Source organism: Ipomoea nil, unplaced genomic scaffold (assembly GCF_001879475.1).
Source record: "Ipomoea nil cultivar Tokyo-kokei standard unplaced genomic scaffold, Asagao_1.1 scaffold0937, whole genome shotgun sequence".
Lineage (NCBI taxonomy): Eukaryota > Viridiplantae > Streptophyta > Magnoliopsida > Solanales > Convolvulaceae > Ipomoea > Ipomoea nil.
In genome coordinates, this window is record NW_017617365.1 from 108,547 (window position 1) to 127,028 (window position 18,482).

Genomic DNA, 18,482 nt, shown 5'->3' on the forward strand with positions numbered 1-18,482 from the left:
TCCAATCCCGTCCGAACCTTCAGAAAGTTAATCAATGATGACCTAGATATCCAGAAAATGTATAGGGATTAGAAGGATCGAGAGTGCAGAAGCAAAAACTTTTAAACATGTAATGGTTTTGTTAAATATTTTTGTAACCGAATGTTAATCTTGAATGAAATTTCATTTTGCAGGTTTGTTAAAATTGTATCTTTCTATAAAAGACTTATCTTGTAAGCTCTACTTTCAGGCTGTTTTTGTAATGAAAATCCTTTAAAGGATATCTTTCAGCCTGATAGCAAGAGTATAGGTTTTGGCATCATCAAAAAGGGGAAAATTGTTAGGAACAAGTGTACTTAGATTATGATTATACCAATCTTGCTAGGATCGTAGACCCCTCTTTTTACATTCTTTATCTTGGAACTTTCGTGTTAAACGAAAGCAGTAGCAACTCACCATGTGATTCGCAATTTGCAATACATCTACACGAATCTAAGTTATGTTTAGTAAATTAGGTCTACGAGAAGAAATGAAGAAGAAGAGAAGACCGAGATAACAGCATAGACCGAAAGATGGAAGAGTCTAGCTCTCGTGTAAACATCAAATGATAAGGAAAGTCATTTGATCATTAAAGACAACGAAAGATAAAGACAATATTTCGTTTGACAAATCCGAGACCATTAAGTCTAAGTCAGACTTAAATAGACAAATTTAATACACGCGCAAGAAGAATGTTGTCTATGTCTCACAGATGGGCAACCATCTTAGACAAAAAGAGTCATAGGAATGATATTCACAAAAACCAAGGAGCATTAAATGATTGGTACTTCATGTCAATGAAAAAGGACAAAAAACCATGTTGCTTTTTGACACCAATGGCTACACAGTACAACCGCAATAAATGCTCCATGCCCAATGGTTTTTACACTCTGGTTAATAGGTTTGAAATTTCATCTCCCTCCAACAGATGAATTTTTTCCTCACCTATAAATACCTATCTTCTCCACTGAAGAAGGGGCTGGTTGTTCAACTGATTTTATCATGGAAAAAAGCTCTTCAAACAAGTTCATCTTAAAGCTTTTTTAAAAACCAGTGTGTGTGATTGTGAAGTTTTCAAAGAAGCTCATTCAGACTTTACTCTTCACAATCCTCAAGAAGTCTTGCATCTTTATAAGGAGACTCATCCGTTCATCAAGTCAAGACTTCAAGCTGTTGGAGAAACACATCAAATCCATCCAACACTCAACTCTGAAGAAGAAGTTGATAGAGGCGGAGTAAACTCTAGGAGTTGAAAAACCTTCCAAGTAGGTGTCCGGCTTAGTGATCAAGGAAGCTAGCTTGAGTAGTTTGTACTAAGAGTGATAGTGCAAACCCTTTCACAAGTTGTGAAAGAATAGTGCAGTAAGCTTTGTTAATAGCCGAACCACTATAAAAATCTCTCTCTCCATCTCTCTCTACTTTCGTATAACTACTTATCTGGCATTGCATGCATATTGACCATACCTTAATCTTTTATAACGAAACCGTGCAAAGTTCATCTTAAAACGAATATACAATTTCCGCTGTGCATAACCCCGAAAAGAGTTAATAAAAAAAATCGATTAGAGTCTATTCACACCCCCCCCCCCCTCTAGACTCTCTTTCGACCCTACCAGGACAAACACTTTGTTTCCCGTGGTTGTGCCCCTACAACACCAAGAAATTTCAACCAAAGTCACACCCGTGCGTCTTTCTTGGCTACTCAAGCACTCAATCGGGTTATAGATGTCTAGATCCTGGTTCCAATCGTATTTATGTTTCTAGGCATGTTAGATTTGTGCCCCATGTATTTCCTTATAACGATTTGCAAAAATCATCTAGCAGCTCACCGTCTGATTCACATGGTTCAGAATTACGCAATATTTTGTTCAAATAATCCCCTTTGTCTACACAGGTAGCTATCATTCCCCCAGCTGCGCAATCACCCGCGCCGAGCTCTGTGTCTTCTCTGGGTACGTCTCTCTCTAACGTAGCTGGCTACCTGCAACCTGCGCTGGTGGGTGTTCCAATTCTAGTTCCAACTCCAGTTCCAACAACAATTCCAACACCGTTAGCTGCATCCAGTTCGTCGTCCCCCACTGTTCCAGAAAGTGGCCAACATGCAGGCCAATCTGTGTCTAACTCACATCCCGTCACCACCTCCGAAACGTCTCAACCGCTGAATAATCTTTGATGTTCTTCCCTGGAGCGGCGTCCTAATCCTAGGTATTCTGATTATGTCATTAACCAAGTCACATCATATCTCTTGCCACCCACTTTAGAACCTTCTACCGTCGCCCAGGCTCTTAAAGACGCTCGGTGGAGGAAAGCAATGGATGAGGGGTTTGAAGCACTCCAGTGCAACAAAACATGGCAATTGGTTCCCTGCGGAGCAGCGGTCCCGATTGGCTGCAAGTGGGTTTATCGTGTCAAGCGCAAACCGGATGGGTCTGTTGATCGGTACAAAGCACGGCTTGTCGCTAAAGGGTTCTTGCAGACTGCTGACCGGGATTATTTCGAAACATATAGTCCGGTTATGAAACCAGTGACCATCCGTGTGGTTTTGATTGTTGCCTTGAGTAATCGCTGGACTTTGCGCCAATTAGATATCAATAATGCGTTCCTTCATGGGACATTACATGAAGATGTGTTCATGGAGCAGCCACAGGGTTTTGTAGATCCCTCATTTCCATCCCATGTTTGCAAGCTAACTAAAGCTCTATACGGACTTAAACAGGCGCCTAGGGCTTGATATTTAGAGCTATCATTGTTCTTGTTACGATGTGGCTTTATGAAGTCACAAGCAGATACTTCTTTATTTGTCTATTCTGCTAATACTATCATCGTTTATTTCCTTGTGTATGTGGATGATATTATCTTAATAGGTAATCATGTTGCATTGCTTAATCGCTTTGTTGACAGTCTGTCAGCTCGGTTTGCTCTCAAAGATCTTGGCCCCTTACATTATTTTCTGGGCATTGAGGTGGTTCCAATACCTGCTGGTCTGTTTCTGACTCAAAGTCATTACATCACTGATATTCTAGTTCGGTTTAAGATGGATGGTGCAAAAGCTGTTTTAACACCACTAGCTACCTCGGAGAAGTTGCTGCCTGCACAGTCTGGTTCTGCACCGGTTGATGTCACTCAATTTCAGCGACTACTTAGCTTGTTGCAGTACCTGGTCATCACTAGGTCGGATGTATCTTATGCGGTCAATTGTCTTTCATAGTTCATGCACTCACCAACGGAGCTACACTGGCAGGCTGCTAAACTGTTGCTGCGCTATCTGAAGGGCACAGTTTGTCATGACCTGTTCCTCCGTACTGGCAACCACTTTCACTGAGTGTGTATACGGATGCTGATTGGGGAGGCTGCACTACTGATGGCCATTCCACAACCGCATACTTAGTGTATCTTGGTTCCAATCTCATCTCTTGTAAGTCTGCTCGCCAGAAGTCTGTATCGCGCTAGTCCACGGAGTCTGAATACCGAGCCTTGGCAAATGCTGCTGCAGAAGTCTTGTGGGTTAAGAATTTGCTTCGTGAGCTTTGGTTGCAACTAGTGAATCCTCTACTTCTGTTCTATGATAATCTTAGCGCGACATATGTGTGCAAAAACCCGGTGTTCCATTCACGTATGAAGCATCTGGCACTCGATTACTTCTTTGTTCGTGACTTGGTTGCTGATGGTTCACTGGTGGTTCGCCACATCCCTTCCAAAGATCAGCTAGCTAACTTCCTTACCAAGCTATTGGGTCGATCCATGTTTCTTCAATTTCGTTCCAGGATTGGAGTCTCCAACGGATCCTCAATCTTGGGGGGGGGGGGGGGGTGTTAAAGACATGTGCGGCTGATATATTTTGTTCTAATTTAGCTCCTGTAGAATAGCTATTAGACTAGTTGTTATAACTCCCAACTACCTTCTCTCATTTGTACAACTATTTATAGTTGCTTGTGTTTAATCAATAGAATTACCAGTTCATAATCTTAACAGAAACTGTCCTTCAAGAGCAATGATACCTAATAGAGGAAATATTTAGGTAACCAGGAGACTGCATATCTACAAACTGGCGAATGGGGCGGCGACAATGACGACCAACGACGATGGAAGCGATTGGTTAGATACGGTAGAAGAAGGCTTAATTTTGCTAAGTATTTGGAAACTATTGTGTAATAGAGACGAGGGAAGCGGGAAAATTTTGCTAAGTATTTGGTGGAATTAGATATTAGTGGAATAATTTTCAGAACTCAATAGCGAGAGTAACAACATTTTTCCTACCAATAGCGAGAGTATATTTTTAAAATAAATATAAAATTTAAATTTCGTCACTAGATCATAAACTTTTAGCTAGAGTAATTTTTAACCCTCACAAAAACTATGCTAAAAATACATTTAATGAGGAGAAAAGGGTCAAATAGACACCTGAACTTTCTTCAAAAGTGAAATTACACACTCAAACCTGTGAAAATGAGTCAAATAAGTCCAATTTAACGGTAACCAACCGGTAAATTATTGACGTTGACTGTCGTTGACCGTCGCTAATTACTATTCTTTGTCGTTCAAAACCGAAAAAAAAAAAAAATCCCGGCGACGATTTCACCAGAGAAGACGACCAGATCTCCATTAGAGAGGACGACCAAAGGTCGCCATCTCCAATGGAGAAGGAGGCCAGCCAGTGTAACACCCCCGATTTTACCAAAATTTAAAAGCTTAAATAAGAGATAAAATCTAAGCATTAAGCATAAACAAAGAGGAAGCTAGTCAACTGCAAAACGGGAGATGTTATACCACACCTATAAAACTATAGGTGCACAGGCTAAGGCTAACAAACTATCCATAAACAGAGTCAAAAGAAACAAGACATACATGCCATAAGTCTAAACAACGGGAAGCATAAAAACTACATTATCTAGGTCCACTAACGCGCTCTCCACACGCTACTCATAACCTGTAAAAACATAGGGATAACACCCGTCAGCGAGAGATGCTGGTAACCACCAATACACGTTAAGTATCATAATATATAGATATAACAAAACTATTTGAGACAGAGGAATACGGTATATATCATTTTAAAACCAAGAGGGGGAACATCAAGGGACACAACACAACGTTCTCAACAAAGACCAATCATCAACAACAATCAACAAGTCAATAAGGACAACAAGCAACATACTCAACAATAGATGCAACCTACCATCATCATGGTAGAGTTCCCGATAGACATGCTCATAAGTAATGAATACAACAAATCACATAATGACAATATCAAGTTACAAGTTCCAAGTTCCAACCTTATACCCTGTGCCACCCTTATGGCTACCCCCGACCTTATCTCAATTCCAACCTGTACCTCCGAGTGCCACCCTGTACTTCTGAGTCCATCCTTATCCCTCCTGTGACAGTCGTCCCCCACCAATCTGCCGCCAAACAATACCGCCGATCTCTCAGTACACGAGGGTACCATTAAATATCATAGTCACATACCGCCGATTTCATGAGCAACGCTCAAGTCACAATACCACCAATCTAATTCATAATCACACATAGTCATCATCAAGAGGATTGAGGCTCATCAATAGCCAAATCAAGCATCAACAACGGGTACAACAAATGTACAAGATCACATCATAGACATCAATCAAGAGGTTTCAATGATATACATGAAACGATACTCGACAACAACAATGTACTTCAATCCAATATCAACATGATTGGTAACACAAGTTACCAATCCTCAAAGGAATGGACAAACAACACATACTAGCATCAACGACATCATAACTAGCATACACATCAAACAGGTAAACCAAAATGATTCCAACGAATCTCAAAGACACACATAAATCCAACGAATCACAAAATTGGACCATAAGCACAATTCAAGACACCAAATCCTAACATGGGTACTTAGGATATCGTTCTAGACATACGAAACATCAAGGAGACACCTAAAAGCTCAACAATCCAACAAAAGGAGGCCAAAACATCACATACCAAAGGGTGGAACCACGGGAAAACAAACCCCGTTACACCACAAAGCATGTACCCTGCGGGTGGAACCGCGGGTGGATACCTACCCGCGGTCCTGCCCGCCGGGTACAAAGCTACCACCTGCGGGTGGGGCGGCAGGTGGACAAGTGCCCGCCGTTCCGCCCGCGGGGAACAACCTGTGTAACAATTATTCCCTTCGGGGAATTTCATCAACAAAGCCAAGTTCAAGTCCAAAACACCCCAAATCTCACATGCAACAAGGAAATGACTTGAACCCAAGAATAGGTCAAAAGATAGCATTCAAGAAACCTAGATACAAGCTCTAAACATGCATTATCACAAGATCATGCATCAAATTACTCACATTTACACCAAGAATCATCAATAGAAGTCAAGAATCATCAATAGCAAATAGAAAATAGGTGTTTTATAGCATGGGTTACCTTTGTAGACCAAAAGCTCTTCCTTTCTACCCTCCTAAGTTTCTCCTTGAAGCTCCTCTTCAACCAAGACTTCTTACACAACCAAAACCACAAAGAAAGCACTAATCTTAGATAAAGACTAGGTAAAACCAACTAAAAACACCAACTAATCCTCGATCTTACCCTTCCTTAAGCTTGGGAGATGGAATGGTCGAATCTTGGAATGATTCCTAGCAAGGTTGGATGAGGTTCTTCTTGGCTTGGAGAAGAAGCCAAGTTTTCTTAGAGAGAAGGGAGAGAAAAGCTTTCTTGCCAAAGTGGGGAAATGAAATTTAGGTTTGATAGGGTAAGGCTTCATGACCAAGCAAGAGGAAAAAGACCATTATACCCTTACTTTCCCTAGAAAGGCTTAGGAAGACCCCAAAGAGTTAGGTACAACCATTAAAGCTGAAGGTCCCCTTTTTTACTTAAATCAATTGACCAAAGACTTGGTTAATTTAGGTCTTCAACTATCAATTTAAGAAATTGATTAGAAAGTCAACAAGAATAACTTAGGATTACTTATCTAATTAATCATATTTAAAGGATAAGATTTTCGGGGAGTCACATCCTCTCCTCCTAACAATAAGCTTCGTCCCCCAAGCTTGGGTACAACAAGGTTTGTCAAAAAGGATAATGATGAACAAAGTGTGACAAGATTAGAAGTGAAAGATAAACAAGGCTTTTAGGCAACAAGGTTTCCACCAAGCAAACACAACAACTAACAGAAACTAACTACCCTCCCCACAAAGCTAAACCTATGCAACCAACACAAAAGGGTAACTCACGGTACCTGGGTTGAACAGGTCGGGGTAGCACTCTCGCATGGCAGATTCCAACTCCCAGGTTGCTTCTTCCACTCCGTGATGAGACCACCATACCTTTACCATCTTCACCGACTTCCTGCGGGTTTCTCTTGTTTTAGAATCCAAGATTCGGATTGGCCTATCTTCATAAGACATAGTCCCGTCAAGGGGCACCACTTCTGGTGGAATCACGTGCGAAGGGTCGGGGCACATACTTTTTCAGTTGCAACACATGAAACACATTATGCACTCGCTCTAACTCCATCGGTAAGCTAGATTTCCTATCCTCTCAAGGATCTTATAAGGGCCGATAAACCTGGGGCTCAACTTGCCTTTCTTCCCGAACCTCATTACTCCCCGGGTGGGAAAAACTTTCAGCCAAACCTTTTCTCCAACTAGAAATTCTGCTGGTTTTCTTCCTAAGTCTGCATAAGACTTTTGTCTATCCTGAGCCATCTTTATTCTACCTTGGATATACTTAATCTTTTCCATAGTATCGTGCAAATATTGAGGCCCCAACATCACCGGATTAACCAAGTTCTCCCAACATAACGGACTTCTGCATTTCTGTCCATATAATGCTCCATACGGTGCTATTCGGATGCTTGAGTGATAACTGTTGTTATAAGAGAAATCAATCAAATCTAAGTGCTCTTCCCACAATCCTTGAAAGTACAACATACAAGCCCGTAACATGTCCTCAAGAGTTTGGATGGTCCTTTCGGTTTGGCCATCTTTGGCGGGGTGGAAAGCGGTGCTTAAATTTAACTTCGTTCCCAAAGCAGCTTGTAAAGATCTCCAGAATTGAGATAAGAATCTTGAGTCTCTGTCTGAACGATGTCCCGGGGAACTCCATGGTATTTCACCACCTAACTCACATATGCCTTAGCTAGCTGATTCATTGACCACGTTTCCTTCATAGCAATGAACCGCGCAGTCTTGGTTAACCAATCCACTATCACCCAAATCTTATCTTTGCCTGAACGGGTCACAGGTAAACCCCCCACGAAATCCATGGAAATGGAGTCCCACTTCCCTTGGGGTATCTCCAAGGGTTGCACCAATCCTTTGGACTTGCATCGCTCTGCCTTGACTTTTTGGCAATTCAAGCACCTACTTACAAAATCCGCTATCTCTTTCTTCATGTTAGGCCACCAATATTGTTTTTTCACATCCTTGTACAACTTGTCACCCCCAGGGTGTACCAAGTAGGGGTGTTGTGGCCTCCCTCGAGAATCTGTCGTTTCAAACGATCACAAGCCGCAGGTACACACCATTGACCCTTGTATCGTAAACCCCCATCGTCGAATAACTCGAAGGGTCCCTTCTTTCCTCCAACCAACCTGCTCCTAACCTTCACTAGGTCGGCATCCTTCAACTGTTCGTTCTTTAGCTCTTCTATCAAGGTGGGCACAATCCTCAAGTTGAACAAACGGACCTCAGCTTCTACTTCCCCCTGTTCCACCACTTCCAAATTCATATTTTGGAATTCCTTATATAGCTCATCGGCCACTATCCAGGTAGTGTTGACATAGTGCTTAGCCTTTCTACTTAGAGCGTCCGCTACCACATTAGCTTTTCCTTCATGATACTGAATGTCCAAATCATAATCCTTAATGAGCTCTAGCCAGCGCCTTTGACACATGTTCAGGTCCTTCTGAGTAAAGATATATTTCAGACTCTTATGATCCGTGAAGATCTTGCATTGTACTCCATACAAGTAGTGCCTCCAAATCTTTAGAGCAAAGACCACCGCCGCCAACTCCAACTCATGAGTGGGGTAATTCTCTTCATGTACTTTAAGCTGTCTTGATGCATACGCGATCACTCTCCCGTTTTGCATTAGAACACACCCCAAACCCTTCTTTGATGCATCACTAAACACTTCAAATCCTTCTGAACCCGACGGTAGAGTTAACACCGGTGCAGTAGTCAATTTATCCTTCAATTCCCAAAATGCTGAATCACAATCCTGATCCCACTGAAAGTGAACATCCTTCTTTAAAAGCATGGTTAAGGGTTGGGCCACATTAGCAAAATATGAAACAAATCCTCGGTAGTACGCAGCCAACCCTAGGAAACTCCTTACTTCCGCAATTGAAGTCGGTATTGTCCAGTCCATTACTGCTCGGATCTTATCCGGATCTACTGAGATACCATCCTTGTTTATCACATAACCCAAGAAGGTTACACTATCCTTCCAGAACTCGCACTTGGAAAACTTGGCATAAAGCTGTTTCTCCATCAAAGTCTGCAACACAATCCGAAGATGCCTCTCGTGTTCCTCTTTGATTCGGGAATAAACCAGGATATCGTCTATGAACATGATCACGAAATCATCCAAATGAGGCTTGAACACTCGGTTCATTAAATCCAAAAACACTGTCGGGGCATTGGTCAGACCAAAAGGCATTACTGTGAACTCATAATGCCTGTAACGAGTCCTGAAAGCTGTCTTAGGTACATCTTTATCAGCTACCTTCAACTGGTGATAACCCGACCTTAGATCGATTTTGGAGAACACACCCGCCCCCTTGAGTTGGTCGAAAAGGTCGTCGATTCTCGGAAGAGGGTACTTATTCTTGACGGTTACCTAATTCAACTCTCGGTAATCTGTACATAACCTCATACTTCCATCTTTCTTTTTAACAAAGAGCACCGGCGCTCCCCACGGCGACGTACTCGGTCGAATGTAACCTTTGTCCAATAAATCATGTAGTTGCACTTTCAGTTCCTGCATCTCCTTGAGCGCCAACCGATATGGGGTCTTCGAGATGGGTGCTGTTCCGGGCACAAGATCCACGGAAAATTCTACTTCCCTTAGCGGAGGCATACCGAGAATTTCCTCGGTAAAAACATCTAGGAACTCACACACCACCGGTATAGATTGCGCCTTGCTTTCCTTGACTTCTAAGTTCTCAACGGTACAAAGGAATACCTCGTGTCCTTTCTCCACATATTTCCTCATTCTAAGCAAGGACACTAACTTCACTTCGGGTTCCACAGCGGTGCCTCGGTATGACACCCTCTTCCCACTCGGCTCTCTCAAAACGACTTTCTGTTCTCCGCAAAGGATCTAAGACTTGTGTTGTACCAACCAATCCATTCGCAAGATCACGTCCACTCCGTCCAAATCAAACTGAATCAAGTTGCTAGGGAATTCATCCCCATTGATGGCAATCTTGACATTCTTGAACAGCCGGTTGCACGACTTAACTTCTCCCGAAGCTACTTTCACACTCAGCTTCACCTTTACACAATCGGTCAATCCCAGCTTCTTGACTAACTCCGAAGATACAAACGAATTGGATGCCCCCGAGTCGAATAGAACCAATGTCGGTATTGACTGTACCAAGAAGGTTCCTGTCATGACATCATTGTCCCCAACCCGAGATTCACTCATTGCGAGAATCATTCCTTGAGATGGTTCCCCCTTCGAACCCTTAACTACCATACTCCCAACCGGTCTTCGCTTCTGCGGTGGTGGCGCTGCAACCTTGCTGGGGCTAACTTGAGCGGAAACACCACTCCTAACCCAACGCTCAAGGCACACAACCCATAACTCTAAACAACGGGAAACATAAGAAATACATTATCTAGGTCCACTAACGCACTCTCCACAAGCTACTCATAACATGTAAAAACATAGGGATAACACCCGTCAGCGAGAGATGCTGGTAACCCACCAATATGCGTTAAGTATCATAATATATAGATATAACAAAACAATTTGAGACAGAGGAATACGGTATATATCATTTTAAAACCAAGAGGGGGAACATCAAGGGACACACCACAACGCTCTCAACAAGGACCAATCATCAACAACAATCCACAAGTCAATAAGGACAACAAGCAACATACTCAACAATAGACGCAACCTACCATCATCATGGTAGAGTTCCCGATAGACATGCTCATAAGCAATGAATACAACAAATCACATAATGACAATATCAAGTTACAAGTTCCAAGTTCCAACCTTATACCCTGTGACACCCTTATGGCTACCCCGGCCTTATCTCAATTCCAACCTGTACCTCCGAGTGCCACCCTGTACTTCTGAGTCCAACCTTATCCCTCCTGGGACCGTCATCCCCCACCAATCTGCCGCCAAACAATACCGCCGATCTCTCAGTACACGAGGGTACCATTAAATATCATAGTAACATACCGCTAATCTCATGAGCAAAGCTCAAGTCACAATACCACCAATCTCATTCATAATCACACATAGTCATCATCAAGAGGATTGAGGATCATCAATAGCCAAATCAAGCATCAACAACGGGTACAACAAATGTACAATATCACATCATAGACATCAATCAAGAGGTTTAAATGATAGACATGAAACGGTACTCGACAACAACATTGGACTTCAATCCAATATCAACATGATTGGCAACACAAGTTACCATTCCTCAAACGAATGGACAAACAACACATACTAGCATCAACGACTCATAACTAGCATGCACATCAAACGGGTAAACCAAAATGATTCCAACGAATCTCAAAGACACACATAAATCCAACGAATCACAAAGTTGGACCATAAGCACGATTCAAGACACCAAATCCTAACATGGATACTTAGGACATCATTCTAGACATACGAAACATTAAGGAGACACCCAAAAGCTCAACAATCCAACAAAAGGAGGTCAAAACATCACATACCAAAGGGTGGAACCACGGGAAAACAAACCCCGTTACACCACAAAGCATGTACCCCGCGGGTGGAACCGCGGGTGGGTACCTACCCGCAGTCCTGCTCGTCGGGTACAAAGCTACCACCCGCGGGTGGGGCGGCAGGTGGACGAGTGCCCGCCGTTTCGCCCGCGGGGAAAAACCTGTGCAACAATTATTCCCTTCAAGGAATTTCATCAACAAAGCCAAGTTCAAGTCCAAAACACCCCAAATCATACATGAAACAAGGAAATGACTTGAACCCAAGAATAGGTCAAAATATAGCATTCAAGTAACCTAGATACAAGCTCTAAACATGCATTATCACAAGATCATGCATTAAATCACTCACATTTACACCAAGAATCATCAATAGAAGTCAAGAATCATCAATATCAAGTAGAAAAAAGGTTTTGTATAGCATGGGTTACCTTTGAAGACCAAAAGCTCTTCCTTTCTACCCTCCTAAGTTTCTCCTTAAAGCTCTTCTTCAACCAAGATTTCTTACACAACCAAAACCACAAAGAAAGCACTAATCTTAGATACTAGGTAAAACCAACTAAAAACAGCAACTAATCCTAGATCTTACCCTTCCTTAAGCTTGGGAGATGGAAATGTGGAATCTTGGAATGATTCCTAGCAAGGTTGGATGAGGTTCTTCTTGGCTGGGAGAAGAAGCCAAGTTTTCTTAGAGATAAGGGAGAGAAAAGCTTTCTTGCTAAAGTGGGGAAATGAAATTTAGGTTTGATAGGGTAAGGCTTCATGACCAAGCAAGAGGAAAACGACCATTATACCCTTACTTTCCCTAGAAAGGCTTAGGAAGACCCCAAAGAGTTAGGTACAACCATTAAAGCTAAATATCCCCTTTTTTACTTAAATCTATTGACCAAGGAGTTGGTCAATTTAGGTCCTCCGACTATCAATATAGGAAATTGATTAGAAAGTCAACAAGGATGACTTAGGATTAATTATCTAATTAATCCTATTTAAAGGATAGGATTTTCGGAGTGTCACAGTCAAGTCGTCCTCTCTAGTGGAGAAGGCGATTAGATCTGGTTGCCTTCTCTACCGGAGAAGACGACCGGCCGGTTGTCTTCTCCGGTTTAGACCATCTGATTTTTTTTTAATTTTTGTACTTGCCGGAATATTTATTCGCCGGAATGTCGTCGGAATGTTTTCGGAATCTTGAATGACTGGTTATTTTAGGTGAATAACCGGCTACTAGAGTTATATGCCTCAAAATGACAAGTTCAAGTGTGTAATTGTACTTTTGTAAAGTTCAAGCGCCTAATTGCCCTTTTGAAGAAAGTTTAGGGGTCTATTTGACCATTTTCTCTTTAATGAGGGGTTTTCTACCCGTCACTAATTTTTTGTCACTAAATTTTTTTAGTAGTGCTAATCATCATTATTTGTTATTAAAATATTTTAAACAATGGCGATTTTAAGTAATTTTATTTTTAATATTTTTGAATTATTAATTTAATTTCTTGAGATTTTAAATGATTTTTTTATTATTTTAAGGAAATTAATTAGTATTAATGGAATATATATTATTTCGAGTATAATAAACAATTAAATATGGATTTCAATGACAATTAAATGATGCAAATAAATTTATATTTAATTAATTAATTGTTGTTCGTCCTGGGTATGTAAAAGTCTGAATGCTATTCCATAAGGAATGGAATAGGCAATGAATAGAATATGATTTGTATTCAATTGTTTGGTTCGCGGAAGGAATAGAATTTAGGAATTATATTACAGTGTTTGGTTGGTTTAAGGAATAGAAATGATATATGTTTTAAAAGACATAAATACCCTTATAAAAACATGTTGTGGTGGTGGTGGTGGTGGCGGCGGCGATGGTGGTGGCGGTGGTGGGGGTGGTGGCCATGGTAGTGGTGGTGGAGGTGGTGGTGGTAGCGGTGGCAGTGGTGGCGGCGGCGGCGATGGTAGTGGTGCTGGTGGTGCTAGTGGCGGTGGCGGTGGCGATATATATATATATATATATATATATATATATATATATGGTATTTTCGGTATTATAGTACAAAAGCTATTCCCAAATACTTGGGAATAGCTAATACCAGGGGTTCCCAGGGAATGCCTAAGCCCCTGCAAAGGGAATAGCTCATTCACGAGAATGTTATTCCCAACCATGAAAAGACAAACCAAACAATGGAATAGGTCTATTCTTGGGAATGATATTCCATTTCCTACCTATTCCATCAACCAAACACGCTGTTAAATTAAAAGTAATTTCAATGGAAGTCTTAAACTTGTCAAATTTGTTTGTAGCTTGTTTTGCTTTTCAATGTAAAGAATAGAATCATGAGTAAATGATTTGGATCAATTAGCAAATAAATAAAAAGACTAGGAAGAGAGAGTGAGTCGATATTTTATAGTGTTTCGAAAACTCCATCCTCCACTCTTCTCCTTAAATATTAAAGATGATTTCACTATTGTGATACAAATACAAGTGAAATTACATCACTTCACACTAGTTGTAAACCAAGCCAACTAGGTTACTAGCTAATTTCTTTGACAATCATTTACGGCTCTATTTAGTAAAGCATAGCTTATTTTAAGCATGAGAAGTTTAAAATAATAGCTTATTTTGAAACGCTACCCCAAATAGCTTTTCAAAATAAAAGGACACCGAAAACCAAAACGACCGTTAGCGTCCAACGGCCTCCTTCTCCAAAAAGAAGGCGACTGGTCGCCTTCTTCGTGGAGGAAGAGGTGACGCTTAGTCGCCTCCTCTTCTTGGTCGCCTTCTTCCATAATTGAAGAAGGTGATGTTGGTTGCCTTCTTCGACTGAGGAACATGGTGACCGGAAAATGGTCGCCGACGGGCAATTTAACCATGTGATGTTTATTACTGGGTATTACCAGTAGGTGACTGGCTATTGGATCCAAATGCATCAAAATGATAAGTTTATGTGTTTGGTTGAACTTTTTTTAAAGTTTTAGGGTCAAATTGAAATTTCCTATAATGTTTATGGGTGCATTTGACCATTTTTCCCGAACAACAACAACAACAACAACGGTAACAACAGCAACAACAGCAACAACAACAACAACAACAACTACTACTACTACTAGCTAGTGCGCGTCTCATGCATACACTACCAGTGCCTACTGCCCAGTGAGCACGCACCTTGCGGGGCATGTCAAGGTGGTTAGCCTAACTACTTTTTCTTTCCCTTTCTTATTTGAATGACTCCCATATGAGACATCTCATGGATCTTTATCCGTGAGACGAGACATGTCACTATGAAAATGTAATACTTATACTGAAAAATGTAATACTGATCAGAAATAAAGGAAAGTTTAATATTTTCGAAGAAAAATGCGATACTTTTAAATCAAAATGTAAAAATACGTATTACACTTTTTTTAAAGTATTACACTTTTCCTTATGAGATACTACTTCATTCATGATTAGTCACTAGTGGAAATTATGGAATTTCCGACCACCTGAAAGTGATCTTAAATCAAGTTGATACCAAAAAGTGGTCGGAAATAGCAACAAATGTTTTTCCGAATATCAAAAGTGGTCGGAACAAGGCTTTTAACTTGATTTAAGATCACTTTTATGTGGTCAGAAATTTCATAATTTCCAGTAGTAAGTATTATATTTTTCAGTATAAGTATTACATTTTTATTTTAACTTGACCGGTTTCACAGACAAAAATTCGTGAGACGATCTCAGACAAGATGTTGCTTTCTTATTTTATTTTTTCTCATTCTCTTTCCTTCCACTCTTTCCTACTTAATTAAAAAAAAAAATCCCAAAAATTCACACTTATAGCTAGGGTTGTTCTTAGTCATATAATTAATATTTGAGATATCTAAAAGTGCTATTCACAGTAAACCTATCCTTCTCCCAAAGAAGGATAGGTTTACTGCGAATAAACCTATCCTATTACTATTAGTAGCTAGACTGCCTTATCTTTAATAAAATAGTGAGAGAATGAGCCAATGAGGTACATGGTGAGGCATAGATGATGTCATTAACATTAAATGAAGTAAGAAAGATGGTTCAAAGAAGCAAAGCTAGGAAACCCATGGCCCAAACGCATTAAGTTTGTGCCATATATATATATATATATATATATATATATATATATATATATATCCACGTACATTCCAATGTAAAACATACTCTCACTCTATCGATCTACACACTGCAGCTGCAACGTAACACCATATCTGGATTGGTGTTTGGATTTTTGTGACTTCGTCCTTATTAAAAAAAAAACCCTTCTAAAAGTATAACCGCAATATTTAAAATCAATACAGTAAAATATATGATTTTTACTTTAAATAAGTATGACCAGCTAAATGCAAAAATCGCAATTTCTAACTTCCTTCTAATTAACTTCCAATTTAAATTAAATAGTTATGTTAAAAATAAATATTGAATTTTTTAAAAATTGAGATCTTATACTATTGCTCATCTTACACGTCCTAAAATCCGGCCATGCACCGTACCCAGCAGGAAGAGGCTGCAATGCAGTGTGAAGAATAATAATGGCTTGTTATTTAATGTGTGTATTAAAGCCAAAAATGAGAGAGAGAAACACCAAAAAGTGGGGGAAGGTGTAAATGTAATGTCCACCTAAAGCAAAGACAGAGGTGTTGGAGTGGCAGTTCCCATGCAAAAAGGAGGTTTTGCGCGTGCACTCACTGCAACCCACAATTTTAAACCGCTAATAGTACTTGTAGTAGTAGTAGTATATATTAATTATTATTATTATTATTATTATTATTATTATTGCGTGGGTGTACGTACGTACTGGCAAGCCAGCAGCGGCTGAGCCGGGTGGCGGTGGAATTCATTACGGGCAGCGTAGTATAGGGATTAGGGGATGCTGCGGCCGCTCACACAGCACACCTTCATACCTTACTGCATGCGCCCTACCTCACCTCCTCCCACCACCTGCCCCTTTGCTTTTTGGTCTCCCTAAAATCGAGTTAATATCGTTAGAGGTCCTCCAAGTATAGTGATTTTATCACGTTTAGTCTTAAATTTTTAAATTGATCATCTGTGGTCCTTCAACTTTCAAATTTAACCATTTGTGGTTCAAGTTAATCACCCATGGTCCTTCAAGTTTCAAAACTTAACCAGTTGTGATTCTCTTGAAAGGACCATGATTGGTTAAAATTTAATAATTGAAAGACCATGTGTGATTAACTTGGACCACGAATAGTTAAATTTGAAAGTCGAAGGTCCACATATGATCAATTTAAAAGTTTAGGACTATATATGGCAAAACCATTATACTCGGGGGACCTCGGATGGTATTAACTCCCCTAAAATCTTTGTTGTTTCTAAAACAATAGATTTAAGGAGGTGTTTGGTTGGCATGAATTGTGTTGGAATTGAATTGCAATTCAATGAAATGATAAACTACATTGTTTGGTTGGAGGGAATTGCAATTCCCTCAATTCATCGAATTGCCCCCCTATGAATTGCAATTCAATGAATTGATCCAAAGGGAAAGAGAAGGAAAAGACATATTTGTCTTTGAATGTTATTATTAAAATTATTACACAAAGGGTATTTTAGTCTTTATATCATTTCTTCCATTTTCATTATTCTCCCTATCAAACAATGTAATTGTAATTCATACTTTATTCCCACTTTATTCTTTTCCCACCGAATTACAATTCTTTTCCCCCTTAATTCCTTCCTTCCAACCAAACGCCCTGTAATTGTATTCCATGTTTATTTTCACAATTTTTAAATTAATTGCTTATTTTAATATCTATAAACTATTGTGAGTGTGTCAATTTTAGTTCTTTACAAGTCAATTTTTCATTTGAGATATTTTAGTATTAAATAGTAATGTCAAGTGGGTCCTTTAAGCATGAGGTTGGAGGTTCGATCCCCACCTATATGAATGGAGTAAACCATTTGGTCAGTCTCCTATCACTTAGTATGTTCACAATAGCGACGAAAGATTAGTGTTATGATTATCGACTGGAAGAATACCTACGGGCAACCAAAAAAAAAAAAAGTAATGTCAAGTGGGTCATGTTGTACTGACCTGTCCCAAGCGAGCTCAAGTAGATCAGCACTAGCTAATGTAAATTGTGTCATGTTAGTTCACATTAGAGTGTTGCTCGTGTTGATACGACCCACATTTTTAAAACGTTAGTCCATTCTTGCTCATTTTGATTTTTAAAAGTATTTAATTTTACAATTTTAAATACTTAAATCTATAAATTATAATTTACAAATTTTGAATTATAATTAAAGTTATAATCTTTTCAAAAAAAAATTAATTATAGTTATTAAGTTTTAATTTTATTACATAGTTGAATAATTGTTAAATTTATACTTTATAATAAAATAGAAACTTACAACTTTGAAAATTAAAATTAATAAAAGTTACTATAAATAAATTTAAACTAATATATAAATATTAGAGTAAATACTCAAAATGGTCTCTCGACTATAGCTAAATTCACAAATTGGTCCTCAACTTTTCATTTCAACCAATTAAGTCCTTAACTTTGTAAT

The 18,482-nt window shown here is 39.7% G+C and overlaps 1 protein-coding gene across 1 annotated transcript; it reads right to left on the reverse strand.

Moving 5' to 3' along the window:
* Window positions 1-10,334: 10,334 nt before the first annotated feature.
* LOC109179580 lies at window positions 10,335-10,661 on the reverse strand. Its single transcript, XM_019329083.1, has one exon. It carries the CDS (start codon window positions 10,659-10,661, stop codon window positions 10,335-10,337), a length of 327 nt encoding a protein of 108 aa, XP_019184628.1.
* Between the last annotated feature and the right edge of the window lie 7,821 nt (window positions 10,662-18,482).